At 57.4% G+C, this 21815-nt stretch overlaps 2 protein-coding genes across 2 annotated transcripts; both read left to right on the top strand.

Annotated features, from left to right (window-relative positions):
* Positions 1-140: 140 nt before the first annotated feature.
* On the top strand, positions 141-5559 carry COQ8B (coenzyme Q8B). The gene is given in 14 exon segments (XM_070949638.1): positions 141-152; positions 154-390; positions 467-533; positions 841-918; positions 1089-1187; positions 1450-1535; positions 1764-1904; positions 2015-2096; positions 2355-2448; positions 2630-2771; positions 2867-2974; positions 3076-3141; positions 3403-3489; positions 3661-5559. Coding segments are annotated over 14 exon segments (1626 nt in total). The 3' UTR covers positions 3988-5559.
* A 10747-nt stretch (positions 5560-16306) lies between these two features.
* NUMBL (NUMB like endocytic adaptor protein) lies at positions 16307-21156 on the top strand. The gene is made up of 8 exons (XM_070949561.1): positions 16307-16432; positions 16765-16839; positions 18169-18243; positions 18525-18665; positions 19005-19209; positions 19709-19990; positions 20211-20339; positions 20450-21156. The coding sequence occupies exons 1-8, from the start codon at positions 16307-16309 to the stop codon at positions 21046-21048; spliced, it is 1632 nt and encodes a 543-aa protein (XP_070805662.1). The 3' UTR covers positions 21049-21156.
* The last annotated feature ends 659 nt before the right edge of the window (positions 21157-21815 follow it).

Genomic DNA, 21815 nt, shown 5'->3' with positions numbered 1-21815 from the left:
ATATCTCAGCCCTCGGGAAACGAGCGCTAGGACCGCGGGGCAGCCTGCCGTCGGGCGCCAGGCGGGAAAGGCGGGATTGGGCGCGGCCGGAAGTGGCGCACCGGAGGCGGCCACTTCCTACCGGAAGCCATACCGGGGCGATGTGGTGGCGGGGGGCGCGCGGCGGGGCGCCCGGTGAGCGGGGCGGGGCGGGCGTTGGTCCGCGGCGGCGCTCCTCTCCTTCTCCGGCCGCGTGGACTCGGGGCGCCGGACGGGCCCGCGCGGCTCTCCCCCGCCTGGGCGGCGCTGCACCGGTCGGCGTGGCTGCGCGGGCTGAGCGCGGAGGAGGTGCGCAGAGCCCGGGAGGCCCGGCCGCGGAAGAGCGCGGCAGCGGCCAAGGCCAGGCCCCAGGTAAGCCCCTTCCCGGGCGGGGCGTCTGCCGGACGGGGCCCCGGTCGAGGCGGCGCCTGACTTGCTTTGTCCGCAGCTGAACGAGCGCGCCCGGGAGCGGAAGGTGCCTGTCACGCGCGTCGGGCGGCTGGCCGCCGTCGGAGGTGAGCGGGGGGCGGGAGGGGCGGCTTCTCCCGCGGCTGCTGCTGCTTCCCCTCTGGAGACGGTGGCCGCCGCAGCCTCGAGCTCCCCGCGCTGCTGAGCCTCCGCCCCGACCCTCCCGCGGGCTCCGGGATCGTCTGCCGCGATGCCCGGAGGGGGGTTGCGGAAGGCCGTTTGGGGCAGCGAGCCTCCCGACGGAGCCCGGTTCGGGGCTCCCTCCGCCTCCTGCGCTGAGCTGCCTTTGCGGCGATCTGGGTGCCGGCCGCTCCCCTCGCAGGCTGAAGGCCTTGCCCGCTCCTCCCCTTGCAGGACTGGCCGTGGGGCTGGGCTTCGGGGCCTTGGTTGAAGCGGTGAGGAATTCCCTCCGGGGGGACCGAAGCGCCACCGGTAAGAGAGGCCGCCTGGGTCCTCGCTGCTCCTGGGGCTTTGGGGGGGGGAGGGGAGAGTGACTCTGATTGGACCAGAGCCTGCAGCAACCCAGTGCCCATGCAGGCCCCCTTTGGGGGGAAAGAGCCCACCCTGGTGAGTTTGGCTCCGCAGTGCTTGCCTCCCCGCAGAGAGCAGCGTTTCAGAAGCCAACGCGGAGCGGATTGTCCACACTCTGTGCAAGATGCGAGGGGCAGCTCTCAAGATCGGCCAGATGTTAAGCCTCCAAGGTGGGGATGGGGCTTCTCTGCTCCCTGGAGCAGCTGCATCTCAGCTGGACCAGCCTCCCATTCCCACGTCTCTGACAGATATCTCTCATATGGGATAGGGGGTGGGGTTGCAGCCCAAATTCAGTAGCCAAGCACTGAATGCTTTCTGCTTTCCTGTCGCTCCATATTTAGCAAACTATATTACTTGCCATCTGTTGCAAACTTTGTGGCAGGTGGGTTTTATGGGGACCAGCCCCCCAGTAACCCTCCGCTCTCCCCACAGACAACTACTTCCTCAGCCCCCAGTTGCAGCAGGTCTTTGAGCGTGTCCGGCAAAGTGCAGATTTCATGCCACCCTCGCAGATGATGGTGTGTTGCTGATGTGGAGTCGGGAATGGTGGTGGTCAGTTTTAAGCCCTTGGAAAGTTCCAAGTGGTGGACAGGATGGAGGGCAGTGGCAGCTAGAATCTGGTGGCTTCAGACTCTGCAGAGGAGGGTCTGCCTGGGCAGCCATCGATGTAGCTGTTTGCTGGCTGGTTGACCTTCAAACTCCACCCCACCCCAAAAAAACTGCTCTGTGGGATCCTCCCCTTCCAGGGGGTGCTGTCCGAAGAACTGGGCACTGACTGGCGTGAACGGGTGGCCTCCTTCAATGAAATGCCTTTTGCTGCTGCCTCTGTGGGGCAGGTGCACCTGGGAGTGCTGAAGGATGGGATGGAGGTGGCAATGAAGATCCAGGTAAGGACCGTGGAAAGAGCCCAGGAGGGGAAGAGGTGGGAACCATCGTGGGGTGCCCTGTCCTGCCCCACTTCTAACACCACCTTGACCTCCAACCCTTGTCCTTGCAGTACCCTGGAATTGCCCAGAGCATCCGGAGCGATGTGGACAACCTCCTGTCGGTACTCAGGATGAGCACAATGTTCCCAGCAGGTAAGGGAAAAAGGTGTAGCGTGGGATACATTTCTCGGGCTTCTGACTGGCATGAGCTGAGTCTTGGGAGGAGGAAGAGCTCCCAGAAGCTCAGCTGTGGTCTTGTCCACATCCGTGTCCCTAAAAATGTGGCTGCTGGGCTTTGAGCCTCGTGCCCCTGCGAGGAAGGCGCTCGCCATCTGTGAGGAGCCAGAAGGGGGTGGGCACTGGGAAGGGCAGAAGGTGAAGTTGGGCAGCCCTCCACTCTTCCTTCGCCAGGTCTGTTTGCAGACAACACCCTGCAAGTCCTGCAGAAGGAGCTGGAGAGGGAATGCGACTATGAGCGGGAAGCCGCCAGCACCAAGAGGTTCAGGTAGGCTGTGGGAGCCTTTGGGCCAGTGGCCTCGTGACACTCAGTTAACCGCTGGCTCTTGCATGGGGTTTCCCCCATATGCTGTCCCTGCTGGCCTCTTGGGCCTCAGAGGCTCATTGCCCAGGAAGGGGCTTGGGGGAAGGGCTCAGGCAGGGGTCCCAACAGGGCTCTCTTTCGCCAGGCAGCTTCTGGAAGGCGACCCTTTCTTTGAGGTGCCAGAGGTGGTGGACGAGCTGTCCACCAAGCGAGTGCTGTCTATGGAGCTGGTGGGGGGAATCCCGCTGGACCAGTGCCAGGAATTGGGCCAGGAGGCTCGCAACGAGGTAAGGGCTGCTGGGCAGGATTTTCATCAGAGCGGCGAAGTCTCCCCTCGTGGACCCTCCTGCCCATGACCCACCAGCTGCCTCTCTTCCCCCAGATCTGCTCGCAGATCCTCCGTCTTTGCCTCCGGGAGCTCTTCGAATTCCGGTTCATGCAGACGGACCCAAACTGGGCAAACTTCTTTTATGACATGGAGAGACGCAAGGTGGGCCTTCCCTCGATTCCAGACGGGCTGTGGGGAGAGGCAGCCCTTCTATGGGGGGAAGACTGTTGTTGCTGTGGTCCTCAGCACTGCCTTCCTTGCAGGTCACCCTGCTGGACTTCGGAGCTAGCCGGGATTTTCGCAAGGAGTTCACTGACCACTACATTGAGGCAAGTCCCGAGTTTCTGCCCAGGCCAGCCAGGCGATTGTGGCAGCCTCGGGGAGGGAAGCAGGGCAGGCCCCTCCCTGGAGGCCCCCCTTCACCACACCCCCAGGTTCCCTTCTCTCCCTTCATGGAGCAGGTGGGTAAGGAGCCCCACTGTGGGCCGGCTTGCCCCATTGGCACGTTAGGTGCAGGTGCTGGAAGTGGGCCACGGGGGGGGGGGAAGGAGAGGAGCAGGGAAGGTCTGAAGGCTGTTGTCTGCGTCCAGGTGGTGAGAGCCGCTGCCGATGGCGACAGAGAGAAAGTGCTTCAGAAATCAAAGGACCTGGGATTCCTGACTGGATTTGAAAGCCAGGCGAGTTGGGCAGTGGGAAGGGAGGCCTGGCTTTAAAAGTGCTTTTGGGGGGCAGAGACGGTAGCAGTTGTTCCCCCTCCATGAGCCAGAGGAGCTCGCTTGCCTGCCTTGCCCCTTTGGGAAGGCAGGGAGGTTGCACCCACCGCTGACTGCAGCTGGCCCCCCTTCCAGGTCTTTGAGGAGGCCCACCTGGACGCAGTGATGCTCCTGGGCACGGTCTTCTCGGGCCCGGGGCCCTTTGACTTCAGCGGCCAGGACACAACCCGCTGCATCCAGGACCTGATCCCCTTGATGCTGAAGCACCGTCTGTGCCCACCCCCAGAGGAGAGCTACTCCCTGCACCGCAAGATGGCTGGCGCCTTCCTCCTCTGTGCCCGTCTCGCTGCCACCGTGCCCTGCCGGGAGATGTTCGAAGAGGCCTACAGCCAGTACACAAGCCGGGAACATGCTGCCCATTTGGCAGTGGAGCAGGGGGAGACCCCTTCTAGGCTGGGGTGAGGGTCTCGGCCCACATCCACTTGGTCACGGCTGCTTTGGCACTCAGGTAGCCCACTGTGTCTGCAGGGTCTTCGGAGAGATTAGCTCTCTGTAAGGAGTGAAGAGAAGGGGGTCGGTCTCCCGTCCCCAGCTTTCCTCCCCCAGGAAATCCTGCTGTTTGGGCTGCAGGGGCCGAAAGCAAAGCCTGCCTTCTCTCTGCTGCATTTCTGTGGGAAGCATAGAGGGCTGCGGGTCTGTCAGTTGCCCCACAGGGAAAAGGAAACTGACTCCTGGGCTGCAAAGGGAAGAGAAAATGGCCGGACCTTTTGTGACTCAGGCTGCACTCAGCTGTCAGTTGCTTGTCCGGGTGTCCCATTACACAGCTCTGGATAAACAACTGCTCTCTCGATGAGTTGGGATATCACTCCCATCATCCCCAGCCAGCACGGACCACATTCTGGAGGAACTCTACAGGAGAGCAGAGCAGGGTGTCCAGGCTGCCCTGCCAGAGGTGCTGATGGCTCCCCTGCAGGAGCACCAGGGACTGGCTGACCAGGCCCCCAACTCTCAATGGAGGGGGAGGGAAGGAGCCGCCTTGCCTTCGATTACAGCCCTTTCCCTTCCTGCCGGTTTGTCTCTCAATACCTTTTGTGGTGGCTACTTGACCTCTGGGTTTGTGGAAGGCTGGCCAGGAGCCAGAATAAAGACAACTGACCATCTCGGTGGCTGTAGATCAAGTGGGTCTGAGCCACCCCAAGGCTCCTCCACGGGGGGGCCCAGCCTTTCTGCGCCTTTCTCCTTTTTTGAGCCCTTGGTTCTGAGTATCATGAAGAGCAGTGAGAAGGGGAGAGAAATCTCTGACATCCCTCCCCCCTTGGGGAGGGCTGAGAGGCAGGTCCAGAGTGGCCCAGGGGAACGTTTCCACACGCCCATGCTGGTGCTGGGAAGGCAGCTGCTCTCTGGGCCTGCAGGGCCTCGGGAAAGGAAGTAGGGGCTGATGGTTGATTGGGGAGGGCCCCCGGCTCCTCTTGGCCTCCCTGCTCTGAACTTTGGGGAGCAACTGTTGCCTGGCAGGGAGGCCCACAGCAGTCGTTCATTTCCCTCCATGCCTTCCCCTACCCAGTCAGCACTAGACTGCCAGCGTGGAAAGCAGATCCCCTGGCATCATCTGGGGTGCTTTCACCTTCTACGTGGCCAGATCCACTGTTCGTGTGTCCAGCACTTGGAGGCCGGGGGGGGGGGGGGGGCTCTCAGAAGCACGCTTGGGGCCTTGGGAGACGAGTGGGACTTCTCCAGGTGTTGCCGGGCTCGGTCCTTTTCAGTTCAAGCAGCCAGGTGGCATTTGCCCACTGGGGGCTCTGGCATCATGAAGTCAGCCCAGGGGGAGCCACAGTTTGGACCAGTAAGCTGACTTTGCTGCCTCCGTTTCTGCTGGGCCAGGAGCCGATTGCTACTCTTGCAAAGAGGAAATTGATGCATAGTTTGGTTCTTGCATGAGAGATGGATCTTGCCGTCGGTGTCCATGTTCATTTGCCGAGTTTTGTAACCTTTAAAAAGTCCATTTAAGAACTATAAATATAGAATTCAACCCGGTTCCATTTCAGTGTCAATTCAGCATAAATCAATTATTTGTTCCTGGAGAAAACTCTTCCGATTGTGTTTTCATCCTGGAAATTGCTGCTTGTGAGGACAAGAAGAGCTTTCTTGGAATGAAGCCTCTGAAGCGCAAAGCCCCTTCTGGGAAGTTTTAAGCAACCTGCGCGCACACTGGTTAGCACAGCCGTCGCAGCTGTGGCTTCCAGGATCAGCAGTGCAGAGCAAGATTTCTCTGGGGGTCCCAAGTTGGTTGGGAATGATGGCTTATTGCTACATATGCCAGCTGCTTTAACCTGGGTTGTGGGGCCCTGACAAGCCAGGAATGTGGGTGGGGTTTCTGCTCAGGCTTTTTTGGGAAGGCAAGATGGACTTGAAAATCGACGGGGGATTTTCTGGGGGCAAAAATAGCCTCCTGGGGGGTTTCCGTTCCCAATCGCTTCCTTGGGCTGCACAGCTGATCTGGGGTGTTCGCAAGCTCTTCCGCTGCCTGGAAACTTCCTGCTTATAAGGGGGAGCAGGCTGGCCAAGGGGGGACTGCCCACTGTGTTTGAGGAGGCTTGACGGGGGGGGGGGTGTTGGAAGTGGCATCCCTCTTCCCGGAACCACCCGTGGCTTCCATTGCATGGAATCTGGAAGGGCCTGGCTCACCCCACCCCCACCACTGATCACTTAATGGGCTGGCAGCAAAGCCCTGCCGCAAACAAGTCAGATCGATGGGGAACGCATTGGGGCAAGGCAGGGGTAGATACAGCAGTGAGCATTCTGGCCCCCCTCCAAGTGGCAGGTTTGGGGAGGGGGAGCAATTGGAGCCTTGGCTCTGGCTGCCTCTTCACTTGCTCAGCCTTGGAGGCATCTAAGCCTTTTCTGGGTCAGGCGGCCTTGGGCCTTTCCTGAGGGGGGCTATGTGGCCAGAGGGGCAGAATCTGCCCCTCCTCTATCACCGGCCTGAGTGATCCCCCTCCCCAAATTATGAGCACTTTGGTATTCTCTGTACTGGCCCTGTGCACTTCCTGGCATCCAAGAAGTTTAGGGGAGACAGTGGGCAAGGATAAGTGGTGCTGGCAAAGAGGTTGCTTGGCCTAAGTGTAGCTGAGTTTTGTGCACGCTATCTTGATTTGTAACCATGGTTAGCCTTGCAATGTGCAAATCTTAGCTTATTCAATAAACGACAGTCAAACCATAGCTTGATGGGTAAATCCAGTTTTCACGCTGCCTTGCTCCTTAAAGGAGCCTCACAGATCAAACTGCGCCAAGTTGCTGCTTCCAAGGAAGCCGATGGCTGTTTGCTGAGGGTTTGAAGCCAGCATCCATTAACCCTCATGATGGAAAGGCCATCCTTGACTGCCCAGCCTTCTGAAGCTCCTTAATGGCCGTAAGGTACTTCAAAAGACATTCTGGGCAAAGACTCCATGAAACCTTTGTTGGGCTTTTTCTCTCTGGGCTTTTCACAGCCTGGGCGGGGTCTCCCGGGTGTCTGTTTTGGCCCGTTCAGTGGGCTGGTCTTCTGCACAACTTCGGAGGGAGGTTGCAAGTGGGTGGGTGTGGAGAGATTACACAACACATAAAGTGCCAAGGCCTCACTATTTTTACTGTTAATTTTCCTCCTGAGTATCTCCTTGGAGCTCCAAGCCTCTCTTCTTTTAAGAAAGCTGAAATGCGTGCTTTTTATGGGAGATGTCTAAGAGCCCTTGCGCTGTACCGCCACATCCCCCTCCCCTCAGCAATTCCTGGAGGCTCTTCCTTTCCAGCTTTTTTTTTTTTTTGGTAAATATTTTTTATTTATTTTTTCAAATTTAAACATAAAAAAATAACTTTCAAGAGCAAAAATCTCGATCCGGTCATAGATGGTTACCATGCTTACATTCCTTTCACAAGCTCAATTCACAATTTCCATTACATCTTTTATAAATAAACAAAAAAAGAAAAAAAGAAGATAAAAAAGAAATTCAAAATTTAAGAAAAAACCAATTTTACCTCAAATTTAACATTTTCATCTATATAAATCCATTATATCTATCCAAAATTAGTTTCAAATTCACTTTCACTCATTTTTACATCTGCATAACAATTCTAAACATCTTTATTCTTCTTTACCTTATACAAGTCATATCAAAATATTTTTTACAATATTCTAACCTCTTAAGTGTTTACCTTACAATTTTATCACCGTTTATTCTTAGTTTCAATTCAATACCACTCCATTTTTATTATATTTTATAAAACATTTTATCTAATTTTAATCCTTTGACCCTTATCCTCGAATCAGTTTACCTTAGTTTTTTTTTTCTCCCAGTTTACATATTACACAGATTTCTCTCAAAGGCCTATTTTATTTACTCCAATTTCTAATATATTTTCCACTATATCTTCCTCTAATATTTAACTATGTTCCAGCTTGTTCTATTTGATTAATTCTCAGCTTGATCCCCTCCAAAACACCAACTATTTAGTTGATTTTAGAATAGTTCCTCAATCTCCTCCAACTCTCCTCCTATTTGTTTGACTGTTTCCAGCATTTTGTGGACTGATTTCCAGCATAGTCTCATTAACTCCCTCCATTGTTTGGCTAATTTCCAGCATAGTCTCCTCCAACTCTCCTCCTATTTGTTTGGCTGTTTCCAGTATTTTATGGGCTGATTTCCAGCATAGTCTCCTCCTTGACTCCCTCCATTGTTTGGCTGATTACCAGCATAGTCTCCTCCAATTCTCCTCCTATTTATTTGGCTGTTTCCAGCATTTTGAATTAATTTCCAACGTATTTCCACCGAGTCTCAAACTCTTATCTAGTTGGTATCCATCCCACACATTTTAACTGTAATATAATTATCTGTTTTATAACATTTTTCCATCCTGCTCTTTCAATTTAAATCTCAGTATATTTCATAATAGTCATCATTTCCAACTTGTATTACCTTAATTCAAGACTAATCACTAGCATCTGTGTATCTTGTATTTTGTTCAATCAATCCTTATTCATCAGTTTAACAGAAAGCTGAAATGCGTGCTTTTTATGGGAGATGTCTAAGAGCCCTTGCGCTGCACCGCCACATCCCCCTCCCCTCAGCAATTCCTGGAGGCTCTTCCTTTCCAGCTTGTTAATCTTCCCCGTTCCCCGCTGGGTAAGCCTGACTCCTGGATTTAGGATTTAAGAAACAGGCTACCCACTCTCTAAACTTTTCATCTGTTATTGTTCCTATAGCACCATTTCTGCTAGAGGCATTTTCCAAAGGCAGCAACTCATACATCTTGCCCAAAAGAGGGCCTACAAAGGGTTTTTTTCTTTCTGCCCAATACATCATGGCTCTGAGAGGATTTAAATATAAAAAATACAATACAAATCCAGAATTTTGAACAATAAGAGATACCATTCTTGCAAACCGTTCATCCCTGCAAGGGTCCTGTTGCTCAGTGTAGCCCAAGGAAGCTTTTCTGGGCCCCTTTGAATAAGGCCAGAGAGGGGGCATAATGCCAGGACGCCTCCAGGTAACCATTACAGCTTACGGAGCTGTTGTGTGATGCAGGCAGGCCTGGGAATGCCAGGGCAACAACGTTCTGAACCAGCTGAAGTGCCCTTCAAAACAGAAGACATTACAACTGTCTAAATGCAAGGTGATTGATGTATGAGTGACAGTCTGAAGGATCACCCGCTCCAGCAATGGGTGCATTCAGTGAATGGATGGCACAGCTGCCTCTCAAGAAGGAGCTGCGGGTCTATGAAGGTCCCCAGAGTGGTAAGTACCCAGTTCAGAACAAAAGTTGGTCCAACACCCACAGCTAATCATCTCCGAATTGAGCTCAAGTTCCCTCCCAGCCTCCAAGCCCTGGGACAAGACCTTGGTGGCAGCGGATATCCTGGCTCAAGAGGTACAATTGGGCAGCATCAATACCCCACCTCTGACAGAACTGGGTTTTGATCATCCATGCCTTCCAGGGTGCCCTGAAGCTGTAGCTGCCTCAACTTCCTTCTCCGGGAAAGGAGGAGTGGGGATGGGGATGGGGTGAGTTGTTTTGGTCAGATCTGCAGGTAGAATGGCCCCCTTGGAAGCAACTCCTTCCTTCTAGGGACTGAGGAATGAGTCGGAGTTTCTTCCGAAGTCCAGTGGGCAAGGATGTCCTCCACAATTTCTCTCTGGCAGTGATCTGGCCTTGTGGGCTCCACCTGGCTTCCAGGTTCAATTCCTGGTTCCTTTGCCCTTTTGTGTTTTCACCAGCTGGTTTTCCCAGCATGTTTCCTCCTGACCCAATGCTCGCTGGGAGGGGAGCGCTTCCTTGCTGGCTAAGCAGAGCCCCCGCCCCAAGGTTAGAGAAGGAGGTACTTTCTGGGTCCTCCTTGAAGCCCCTTGGAAGCCTGGCTTGACCTGCCTTCTGGTTTTCCTTGCAGAGGCGGCCCGGCTCCTCCCTGCCCAGCCCATCAGGCGCTGCCAGCTGGATTTCATTGAAGCCTCCTTTCCCGGAAAAGAAATCACCACGGGGGGGGGGGGAATTTTCCACTGCAAGGGTGTATGAAAGGGGAGAGTTGTTAACCGTTGCTCTCCTCTGTGCTTTGAGAACAGAGGAAGCCCTAGATCCCTGACTGGGGGAGGGGAGCAATCTCCTCGACCCATAGATGCAGGTCATAAGCGCCCCTGAGATCCCCGAAGTCCCACATCCTGCTCTCCTAGCCCGTCAGCAGCATCTTCCCCAGAGTGGAGACTCCGCTTGTAATACCCAGACTCCGGAGCGCTCCACCCACCCACCGACCCAGCATGTGCTCTGTGCCGGCCCCTTGAACACTCGGGAAGGCGCAGAGGGGGCTCCTGCACGCAGACTGATCCCCTTCCCTAATAGGGGACTCCCGCCCAAGAGCCTCGCCCCAGGACAACGGCGCCTCCCCGCTGCCTCTTCTCTGTAGCGCCGGCTGGCTTTTCCTCCCAGGCGGCAGGATGTCGGTCTATCAGCCGGCCTGGCTATTTCTTGGCTCTCGCAGTTAGATGAGGCAGCATCGTTGGTTCTCGCGGGAAGGAAGAGGAGCGGCAAGCATGTACAAAGTGCCGCCGGCTTCGGAAAGGCGCCGCTTTCTTTCAGGCAGGGAGGCGCCCTCCAACGCCCGGGCACCCACCGACAGCAGGAACCGGGCCGGGCCGAGGAGCGAGGAGGGGGCGCGGTCTGTCTTGCATCCTCCGGGCCCGGGGCGTGGCCAGGCGGGCTGGAGTCTGTCCTCGAAGGGAGGGAGGGAGGGAGGGGGAGGCGCGTGCGTGCGGCGGCGGCGGCAGAGACGAAGCGGGGTCCGCGGGCGGACGGAGCAGCAGGGGCGGCATCGGGCCCTTCCTCGCTCGCTCCCCTTGGATGCCGAGCCGGGAGGAGGATCGCCGCTACCACATCCAGGTGAGGACGCTGCCCGCTTGCGGGGACCGCCGGGGAAGGGTCTCTCTCCGCCTTGACGGCCCCCCGAGCCCCGTTCCCCGGCCGCATCCTGTCGGGCGCGAGGGCTCCGAGGCGCGCTTCTCACGGAGAGGAACCCCCGGCCCAGGAGCCCTCCCCGCCCTTCGCTGCCTTCCACAGAGAGCAACCCTTTCCGGGTTGCCCAAAGAGGGTCGCGGGGAGGGGGCAGGGATCGCATCCCGACGCCCCCGCGCCTCCGCCCAGGCGCGCCGGGAAGGACTGGCTTTCCATCCTTGCGAGGCGGGGACGGGCTATCCGATCCGCCCCCCCCTCTCGCCCCGCCACACCTCAGGCTGGCCGGGAAGCTCCGGCACTGGCTGCCCCACCCAGCGCTCCGGTTCTGGCGCCCGCCATCCTTCTCCACCCGCACCCAAGGGGGTACGATGGAGCAACCCCCAGCCCCGGCACCTAACTTACCAAACGGGCTTGCGGGAAACTTTTCGCCCTACCCTCCCTGCCCCCCTTTCTGAGAGGGGCTAGTGAGTTCCCCGCCTGGCTAGCGAGGTTTTGGGGGTGCAGCTCAAGATGCTGCTTTTGCTGCATTACTGGGAATTTCCAGGAACGGCGCTGTGTGTGTATGTGGAAGTTTGCAAGAAATTGGGGGGTGGGTCACAGAGGGCAAAGCCTGAAGATGAGGCTACCAAGCAAGGTCTCTTGAAGTGGGGAGAATCAGGGGAGGAGTCTTCGTTTTCTCTGTTCTGGATGGTTTAGGGGAGATGGTTTCTCTCCCGAATTCTTTTGGAGGGGGGGTGATTTCCTGTCTGAGCCAGTCCCTTGGACCTACTCAGGGAATGGGCTCCATGAATTATGCTGATCTGCACCCTTAATACATTCTGTGATGTGCTTCCCCACAACGACCCTTTTGGAGAGCAGCCTTGACGCAGAGAGGCTGGGTGGGCTGCAGGTTTAGCCCCCACCTTCACTGCCCCCCCTATCTCCCAGAGTTTGCATGGTGGGGGCTACCTCCAGCCCCTCCACCTGCCAAGCCCCAGTTCTAGGCAAAGGGGCCTGCTCAGCTCCAGGAAGAGAATGGCTCAAGTTTTCCTGGCTTGAGACAAGTCCCCACTTCTCCCTCCATGCCTCCATCTCCTCTCCTGGGAAGCTGCTGCCTCCCACAGGACTCAGCCTGTGAACGCCCCATTTGCCTCCCCATGGCCTGGCTGCCTCAGCTATTTTAAGCTGCTTAGGAAGTCTGCCTGGTCTGCTTCCTTCCCTCCAGGAGACTCTTTTCCTGGGTGGGGCCGACAGAAAGCTCCGTCGCATGTTCAAACCAGGCTTGGGGGGGGGTCTCCCTGGCGGGCTCACTTGTGGTCAGCCTTAGAAGAAATGAGGCTGCATCAGGGACTGACCAACATCGGGGGGGTACAGGATGAATGAGGGCCTTTTCAGGTGAACATTGGGGAACCCCATTTTGGAAAAAAGCCATGGAGAAAGCCAGGTAGCATAGCCCCCCCCAACACCCATAATTTCCTGGGAAGGAAGAGGGTGAGTAGATCTAGAGTTCAGGAAGAGGGTCCCAGGCATTGGACGGGGCCACCACTCCAAAAAACCCCTCCCTGTGCAAGAAAAGATTCCAGAGCGTTCTTGTGCTGGCCCCAGCAGGGAGATTTGTTCAGATTCCCTTCCCCAGCAAAGCTCTGGTGGTTCCGATGAAGGGCACCTCCCTCCCACGGGGGGCATCTCTTTGGGGGGTACACAGGCAGAGGAGTTGTTTCTCTGTCGTCGTCCCCCAAAAGGTGCTGCTCCCATCATCTGTAGTGAGTGGAGGCTGGGGAAAGCTGTTAGAGCTCCAGTTGAGTTGGGATCCATATAGCGGCCAGGGGTGAGGGTCATCCTTGGGGAAGAAATGCTGTCTGGACTCTGCCTATTGCTCAGAGGACACCTGCTCATTGCATATCCTCAGCCTCAGGACCTCCCTGGGCTAACCCAGGCAGGGAGCTTCTGCACACTGGGATGCCGTCTCTGGGTCTTGGCCTGAGGAGGTGGCAGCCAGAGGGGCCAGCGGCATCTTTGGGATCCTTTTTCATTCCTGACACTGCAGACCCGCCAGGCGGGCTCTCTTGCCAGGAACAGTTTGGCCTGCAATTCCACCATGGAAAGGCCAGTGCATTGGCAGCCCACAGGAACGGGTCCACATTGGGTCTTCCCAGTCCTCCTGGCATCTCTCGGGCCAAAGGGATGGGCTCCGGCTGATCTGCCAGGTCCTTCCAGAGTTTTCCCAGAGGGAGCCCGGGTGACCCAAAAGCCTTCCCTACTGGACAACCCTTTCCCAGTTGCAACTGAGTGAAATCCTGGGAGGGAGAGAAGAACGCTGACCAGGAGGCCTGAGTAGGCCAGGACAGGGCCGGCTGGAATTGGGGGGGGAAGCCCACTGTTTCTCTGGAAACCCCCATGCCCTATGTGGGAGACCTGTTGATCTAGGTCACACTTGCGCTCTCCACACTGCCAAAGTTATAACATGATGGGGGTGGGGTTCCAGGGCGAGCCCCAGACAAATGGGGGCGCCCACCCAGGATGGCCTAGAGAAGATTGCATCTTCCCTCGGCTCCTCTTGGGGAAAGCAGCAAGCAATGCTGTGGACTGGCTAAGAGACAAGGAGGCGGGGGGGGGGGTTGCGCCCACCTATTTTTAGTGTTCTCATAACACCCAAAAATGACATGCAGTTTCACACAGACAGCTCTGTGTGTAGCTGGGTAACTAAAGTCCAGCCATCCTGCCCTGTGTCACTACTGCCCTGAGCTGGGCACTACCCTGGGGTTTGCGAAAGGGCTGGAGGGGAGTGATGGAAAGGAGGGCCCGTCTCTCCTGGTGAGGCAGCCTCTACACATGGACCCCAGCACAAGCAGGTTGGCTCACGGCCTGACAGCTGCACTTGCACACAAGGCCAAGCTCACCTTGTTTCTTTGGGGGGGGTACTGTTTTGTGCAAGCACCCCCATTTAATTAGTGGGGTTCAATAGTTGACCAAACCCTAAAAACAGAATGACTCAGGAAGCAGGTTGTGCAAATGTAGTCAGCTTTGCATTCGGAGGTGCTGCGCCTGCCTGTCTCAGGGCCTGCCAGCCCCAGAGGGGAGGGAGGGAGGGAGGGAGGGAGGGAGAGAGAGGAAGAGAGTGAGGGTCTGACTGTTCTGAGGTGTCCACCCCCCCCCCCCCGCGCCTGGCCACCTTCTTCCCTGGCCCAGCCAGGAAGCACAACAGAAGCTATCAGGGTGCATAGAGCTTATCCAGCCCCACCCCACTCCACCCCACCCTCACATACAAACAGGCTGTTCTCTGGTGCAGGAGGCCATAAGCTCTCCTGGGTGAGGACAAGCAGCAGGCAGGCTGGGGAAAGGGCCCCTCCTGTTTCCCCCTCCTCGAGGCTTGGCCTGCTTTGCAGGCTTTTCTGCACTGCTAAAATGAGCTGCCAAGGGCAGGATTGCAGAAGTTCCCTGACTCCGCTTCCTCCAAGAGATCCCCAGACTCCCTGGATCCTTCTGCCCTGGTCCTGATCACCAGGGAGAATCTCTCTCTCTCTTCTAGGCTGCTCCCTCTCCCACCCTCCTTCGTTCGCCTGGGAATGAGTCCCATCTGCCCCCCATCAGGGCCTGCAAACCCTTCAGCCGCTTGGGTGTGCCAGGCCGCCAGTGGCCGGGGGGGCATTCTGGTGGCAGCTGAGAAAACTTTCTTGGCCAAATGTTTGCCTAGCTCCGGTGCAGCTGGTGCGCTCGATGAGGAAGGGGGAGGAGGGCCGGGACACACACAGCTGTTGAGGGCTCCCCCAAGCCATTCAGGGGCAGCTGCTCGCCTGACGTGGGGGCCCCTCTATGTTGCCCTATTGTTCCCACCAGCTCCAGGCAGCTGTTGTGTGGAGAAGTTTGACTTTGTTAAAAGGCCATCTTTAAACAAGACCTCATCCCCCTCCCCGCAGACACACATCCCCTAACCATGTCTACGTCTGGGCCCCTTTGTGTGTCTCCCCAGCGTTCCAGGGGCTTCGCTTTGTGGCCATTGTGTGGGGCACACGCTCTGCACAAAAGAGACCAGGCTTGGTCTGCATTGTGGGGCAGAGTCCCTTTAATGGACTGGACCATCTGTGAGCTGAGGGACGCCTGCTGGATTTCGGCAGAAACTTTCCTGTAGACTGGAAGAGTTTGCAAAGGTGAAACGAGGCCGTCCCCTCAGCCCTCGATTACATCTGCCCAGCCAGATTGGCTTTAAGCAGAGTCCGGGCCTCAAGGAAGCCGCACGAGGGGGGCTTTTCGCCCTTCACTGCAGGTTTTCAAGACAGCGACACTGGCAGGGAGCAGGAACACAGGGGGGACAGAGATGGGGTTCTACCTGCCCCCCAACATTGGGGTGCCAATGAAGCAGCATGCAAACTAAGGGGCCCCCTTCTGAAGGGGCCAGGATGCCGCTTCTGAGACCGGCCGCTGTTTCCAGGAGACAGGAGAAGGCGGCAGGGGAGCGTTCAGCTCTTTGCATCTTTTGCATTATCAGAGCGTGACTGAGAGCCCACCCCACCCCCACCGCATGCAACGGCTCCAAAATGGAATGGGAGAAGACTCTCTGCCTCCCCCACACTTTATTTGATGGGGATGAGGTGTGGTGGTCCAAGCCAAGGCAAGTCTTTCTGGTGGGATCCAGAGATTGATGTAGGGCTAAAGCAGGAGAAAATAGGGACAAAAAGGGCTGGGGGTTTACGACCCCCCCGCCCCCCGAATGGGCTGGGAGGTGACAGAGGAGAGATTTTGCAATGCCAGAAGCTTCCTTTGGTCCTGAGTTCCCAGGAGGCTGCAGCCCTCTGAGGAGCCTGAGAGGAAAAGGGGGAAAGTCTCCTCCACTCAGCAGGTGAACTCTGCTCCCACCTCACCTGGCAAGGGCTGGCTGGGCTGTGCCTCAGGAAGCCAAAGGAGCAGAGCCCAAGGTTAGGCTCTGCCCATCCCTGGCAGGGGTGCATCCGTGGGGAGCCGATGCCCCGGGGCCCCTTTTCCTGGGAAGAGCATCTTCTATTAGGGCTTAAAGACATCCGGTGGGAGGCCCAGGGGGGTGGGGCTGCCCAAGGACCTTAGCCACCAGCTCAGGGTGAACTTGGAGCATCTCCACCCCCTCCCCCCAGCCAAAGAATATGTCCCCATTTCTGACATCCTGATGAGGAAAGGCTGGCTCGGGGTTTCCTGGGCAGTCCAGGGTGATACTGGTCAGAGGCCGACTGTCCTGGGTGCCGGAAGGAGAGTCTCAATGAAGCCTGGGCCTGCCTGCCAGGGCTGTGCGTGGCTCCTTCCCTGGAGGGCAGCTGGGCTCACCTGCCCTCTCCCACCTCAGGCCCGGCAGGGGTGAGCAATGAACAAACTGCGGCAGAGTCTCCGCCGCAAGAAACCATCCTACATGCCCGAGGCCAGCCGCCCCCACCAGTGGCAGGCCGATGAAGAGGCGGTGCGTAAGGGGCGCTGCAGTTTCCCGGTGCGGGTGAGTAGCTGCCCCTTTCCTTCTTGGGCTGGCCCCAGCGCCTTTCCACAACCCTCCTAAAGCCCTGGCAGTACCTCCAACCCTTGTGGGAGGGCTGTGGGGGGCAGGGAGCCCCTTTATTTGTCTTGCAGCCCCAGGGCTCTGGTGATTGGGGTTGAGCTGGGTCCCCTCGATTTGTGCTTCGCCCACCAGTGCGGGTGGTCAGATTTGGGCATTCTGGGCAACCCCACGACGTGGCTCCTGCTGCTCTTTCACTTCCATGGCACAAAGATCAGGTCCTGTTTGCTGACTGCACCCCTTCCCTCCCTCCCTCCCTCTCTCCCTCCCTGCAGTACCTGGGCTACGTGGAAGTGGAGGAGTCCCGAGGGATGCAGGTGTGCGAAGAGGCAGTGAAGAAGCTGAAAGCGGTGAGGGTCCAGCTGGTGAGGAGGGGGCTGATGCCCAAGGAGAGCTCTGGCCAGACCGGAGGCTGCGCACACATTCCGGGCTCTGAGCAGTGGGAGTCCAGGGGGCTTAAGTCCAGCTTTCTTCTTTGACTTTTTCTTAATTCAGCCTTTCCTAGTGGGGGGCCCAGATGGCCGCAGGGTCTTATTGGCCATACAGAATCATAGTTGATGCTGGACCCCCTCAGTGCCCAGTGGGACTTCCTGGCCGGATGGCGGGGGAGTTGTGTCCAAAAACACCTCTTTGGTCCTTGGGTGACTCATCAGCAACTTTGCACAAAATATTGCCGGGATTTGTCTTCACTCCATCCATGAAGCCAGTTACTCACCCAGGGATCTGAATTCCCACAACATGTTTGTTAAGGCTGACCTTTGGCAATCTCAGCATGTTGTGTAAGTGCAATGGTTAAGTGTGTCGTGCCATCGCAGTATACTACAAAACAAAGTTGCTCCTTCTAAAATTTTTTAAAATAATTATTGATGAGTTTTAAGGATTATCTTCAAATCACAAGACTCAAAAAGAGCAGGCAGAATTTATGCTTTACTCTGTGAAGCTGCCGTTTGTATGAATTCCAGCAGAGGAAGCCGAGGCATTGATTAGTGAAAAATAATTTGATGTACGCAAGCTTTTATATAAAACCATTGTTTTGCAGAGGGGGTGGGCAGGCACCCTTTGGGTGGGGAGGGGCTGCACATCTCAGCCCCCGAATCTCCCAGAAGGCAAAGAGCGTTTTTCCCCTGGGGGGGAGGGATGGAAATGTTTCCACTGCAAACTGCAGTGTTTATAAATAATTTGCCAACAAAAATAGAGAGGCCTGACTAAGAAGGCCTTTTAGTCTTTTGAATAATTTAGCTAATTAATCCGAGGCACAGGTTGCAAGGGGCACTTTGATTGCTTGCTCTTCATCCAGGAGTCTCCTCTCTTCGCTTCTACCATCACAAGACACTCCCACCCCCTGGCTTGGACTGGGGGAGCAAGTTTGCAGGCACAAGGCTTGGTGTGATTCATCCATGTAAAGTGAGAATTCCCTGACACAGACCCCATCCACCCAGGAACTGAACATTTGGGCATTTGGCACAAAATTCAGTGGCCCCCACCCCGGTGCCAAGGAAAGCAAAATGACCTGCAGGCTTCTCTCCTGCTCTCCCCCCCCCCCCGCCCTCAGTGGGCCTATTTCTGCCCAGAGGAGTTTGGAGAAGGAGAGCGCCTGGGGGCAAGAGGGCTTGGGAGGTGGGCCCAGGCCTGCCCTTAGTGGCCCCTGCTGATGTGGTCCTTCTCTGTGGCCTCCACAGAGCGGCCGCAAATCTGTGAAGTCCGTGCTGTGGGTTTCAGCTGATGGGCTGCGCGTGGTGGATGACAAGACCAAGGTAGGCATCTGGCAGTGGGGAAGGGCAGCGTGCCAGTCCGAGGGTGTCTCACCTTCTCAGTGCCCAGAAATTGCTGACCTTGACCACAGCTGGGCTCCAATTAAGTGGGAGGGGCATGGCAGGAGGCCATGCCCCCCTCCCCTCACTTCCTCCCCCCTTGAGCCAAAGCAAAGCGGTTGCTCATGGCAAGGTGGGAGTGGGGGGATGTCCTTCCTGATCTGGGTGCAAGCTACAATGATGAAAGTGTCCAGAGCATGTGCAGACTGCTCCCCCCACCCCAGGACCTGATTGTGGACCAGACCATCGAGAAGGTTTCCTTTTGTGCTCCGGATCGCAATTTTGACAAGGCCTTTTCCTACATTTGCCGGGATGGCACCACCCGGCGCTGGATCTGCCACGGCTTCCTGGCCCTGAAGGACTCGGTGAGTGCTGGGTTTCCTCCCTGCCACAAGGGCTGGACAGTCTGCTTCTCCTCCCGGCCCTCTGCCCCAGAGGAGAAGCTGCCCCTTGCCTAGTGGGTGGTCAGGATGCCCTGCAAGCCCCTCATGGATCTGAGAAGGTCTGGTGGATTGTAGGGCTCTTTCGAAACGCTGACTTGTCAGTCAACAAGGGAAACTGAGGCAGACTGTCCCATTCTGGAGTCACCCTTCTGTCCCTCTCTGGCTCTTCGGTCATCTTTCCAGACCCAGGAAGGGAAGGGTACACCCTGTTTGCCAGATCCTTCCCCACCCCCCATCAGAACCCCATGTTCACTCTGCCAGGGGGAGCGCTTGAGCCACGCCGTAGGCTGCGCCTTTGCCGCCTGCCTGGAGCGCAAGCAGAAGCGTGAAAAAGAATGTGGGGTGACTGCCTCCTTCGATGCCAGCCGCACCAGCTTTGCCCGGGAGGGTTCCTTCCGACTACCTGGTCCCCCGGCCCCCACCTCCCGCCCCTCTGGAGCACGGCCCCCCCAGGATAAGAAAAAAGGTAGGGGGCACCGGGGCATTCGCGTGAGCTGGCACCCCGGGCTGCAAGCCTTGTGCTGGGGCTGCCCCATTGAAAGATATGGAAAGACCGCTGGCTGTGGATGCCGGGTCTCTGTCTAGAGAGGTGGGGACTACTTCTGGGGGGCGAGCCAGTCTGATTCTCCTTCTGCTCTACTGCTCCCCTCGGATGTCAGGCGAAGGGAGCTGCTCTCTTGTGTTCCCTGAACTCTACAATTGGGGTCTCTTTACTCTCCATGTGCCGGGAACAAGCCGGGATCAAACTGTATTTGTAAGGGTTGACATGATGACTTTCCAAGGAGGACAGAAGCCATTCCGAGAGACTCGGCACCCTGACCTCCCCCTGGGGCAAGCTTTGCTCCCCCGCGGGGGACAAGGAGGGGGGAGGGGGCTTGACCGGCTGCTGGGGGCACTCCAATGTACAGCAGGGGCTTTGGGGGAGCGGCACCAGCAAGAGCTCCGGTTTGTTTCCTCTTTTGCAGTGGAAGCAGCTGCCGCCCCCTCAGCCTCAATCCCAGCCCCCGCCCAACCCGGCAGCGCCTCGCCTCCTCAGGGGGCCACTTCCCCAGAGGAGAAGACAGAGGCGGGGGGGGCGCACGCCATCCCGCGCCGCCACGCCCCCCTGGAGCAGCTGGTGCGGCAAGGCTCCTTCCGAGGGTTCCCCACCCTGAGCCAGAACTCCCCCTTCAAGAGGCAGCTCTCCCTCCGCCTCAACGAGCTGCCCTCCACGCTGCAGCGCAAGGGCCATGCAGACAGCAGTGCAGGTGAGGCGGGCTGCCTGCCAGGGGCAGAGGCCATTTCCGGGGCCTGACACTCGGTGCCAGGGAGGGAGGCAGGAGCTACTGGCAGGAGGGAGGCCATAGGGGCTGTCCGGTCCAGGGGAGAAAGGGGCAGAAGGAAAATGGGGGGGGGGGAACAGACGCCCCAAGCAACCAGCTGCATTGAAAGTGGGACTTCTCCCTCCCTCTCTTCTGCCTGTCTTAGAGGCGGAGGCAGCCCCCAGCAGGGACTCGGATGGCATCTCGGCTCTCTGCACTCAGATTGACACTTCGCTCGCCCAGCCAGCTGGAGAGCCCCCTGCAACCCTCATGCCTGTGGAAGGGGGCAGCACAGGTACAGCCAGAAGGCCCACTTTCCCTGTGCTGGGGGTGGATGGGTGAGTGGAACTTTGGAGGCCTGTTTGGGAAGGCCACTGCTTGACCTTTGTATTGCCCTCTTCTCAGGATCCCCTTCCTCATGGAACGACCCCCAGGCCAACTCCCTGTTCCAGCCAGGACACAAGAGGACCCCCTCAGAGGCAGAGCGCTGGCTGGAAGAGGTTGCCAAGGCTGCCAAGGCTCAACAGCACCAGCAGGTGCCCTTGGCCACCCCCTCGCTTCTGCCCAGCTTTCCTCTGAGCTATGAGGCAGCTCCCCTCCCCACAGGCATCTTTGCATCTCCCCACATGCCCCCCACTTATGTGCCTGTGGGCACTGCCTACGTGCCTGCATTGCCCTTTCCTGCCATCCCCAGCGTGCCCGTGGTGGGCATCACGCCCTCCCAAATGGTGACCAATGCCTTCTGCTCTGCCACACAGGGTCCTGTTACAAATTTGGGAGTCAAGGCCAACCCCTTCCCTCAGGCCCTCCTGGACCCCCCTCGGCTCAAAGCCAATGGGACTGTCTGGCCCTCCGAGCAAAACCCCCCAGGGATTTCTGCCCCCCACCCCGAGCCCCCTGACCCCTTTGAAGCCCAGTGGGCTGCCCTAGAGTCCAAGGCTCCCACTGCTGCCTCCAACCCCTTTTCTGGTGACCAGCAGAAAACCTTTGAAATAGAATTGTGATCCCGATTTTTAAGGTTCCCCCTTAGCACCCCATCTTGCTAGGCCAGCTTGTCTAAATCTTCGGGTGGGGAGAGCTGGCTGGGAGCAGCACTTCAAAAAGCAGCCAGTGGGGACCGGGAGAGCTGCCCCCAAGCGATGTGGGGAGCCACGCAGGAGCTGCTGAAAAACCAGTTCCTCTCCCGCCCAGGCCGAGAACGGGTGGCCAGTTGGAAACCAGGGTAAGCAAGAGGCCTTCCAGGCCTGCCACAGCCTCCAGAGAGCAGGGGACAGATGTGGGGGGGGGGTGTCTCTGCTCTCTACCCCCTCCTTTGTTCAGAAGCAGCACCAGAGTGTCTCCGTCTTTGTCAGTAACAGCGTCCATTTTTCTTTGGGGTGTCCCACTCTGTGCATGGCAGGCCCCCTCCTCCCTGGGCAGCTGTCCTCTCCTCTTCCCAAAAGGGGGGGACATCTTTGTGGAGCTGCTGGGGAGGCTCTGGGTGCCTCTACTCCCCACCCCCCAAAGCTGCCTGTGGTTTGGCCTGAAGCTATGAAGGAGGCTCCTTTCTCTCCAGAGGCAGAGGGACCCTTCATCAGGCTTAGGTTGTGATATGTGGTGCACGTGGGGGACCACAAACAGGATTAGAGTTAGGGTACTACAAACCCTCCCCCAGGGGCAAGAGATTGGATTAATGGGAGATCCATGATCTTCTTGTTCCTAGAGAGGGGGGGCAAAGGGAGGAACTGGCTTTCCTCTCCAAAACTTAATGGGGGGGGGGGGCTTGGTGGAA

This window comes from Pituophis catenifer, unplaced genomic scaffold, assembly GCF_029215685.1.
Source record: "Pituophis catenifer annectens isolate HBS135680 unplaced genomic scaffold, rPitCat1.0.hap2 SCAF_9, whole genome shotgun sequence".
Lineage (NCBI taxonomy): Eukaryota > Metazoa > Chordata > Lepidosauria > Squamata > Colubridae > Pituophis > Pituophis catenifer.
Note: the sequence above shows the minus strand (reverse complement) of the source record. Positions and strands in the feature narration are given on the sequence as shown.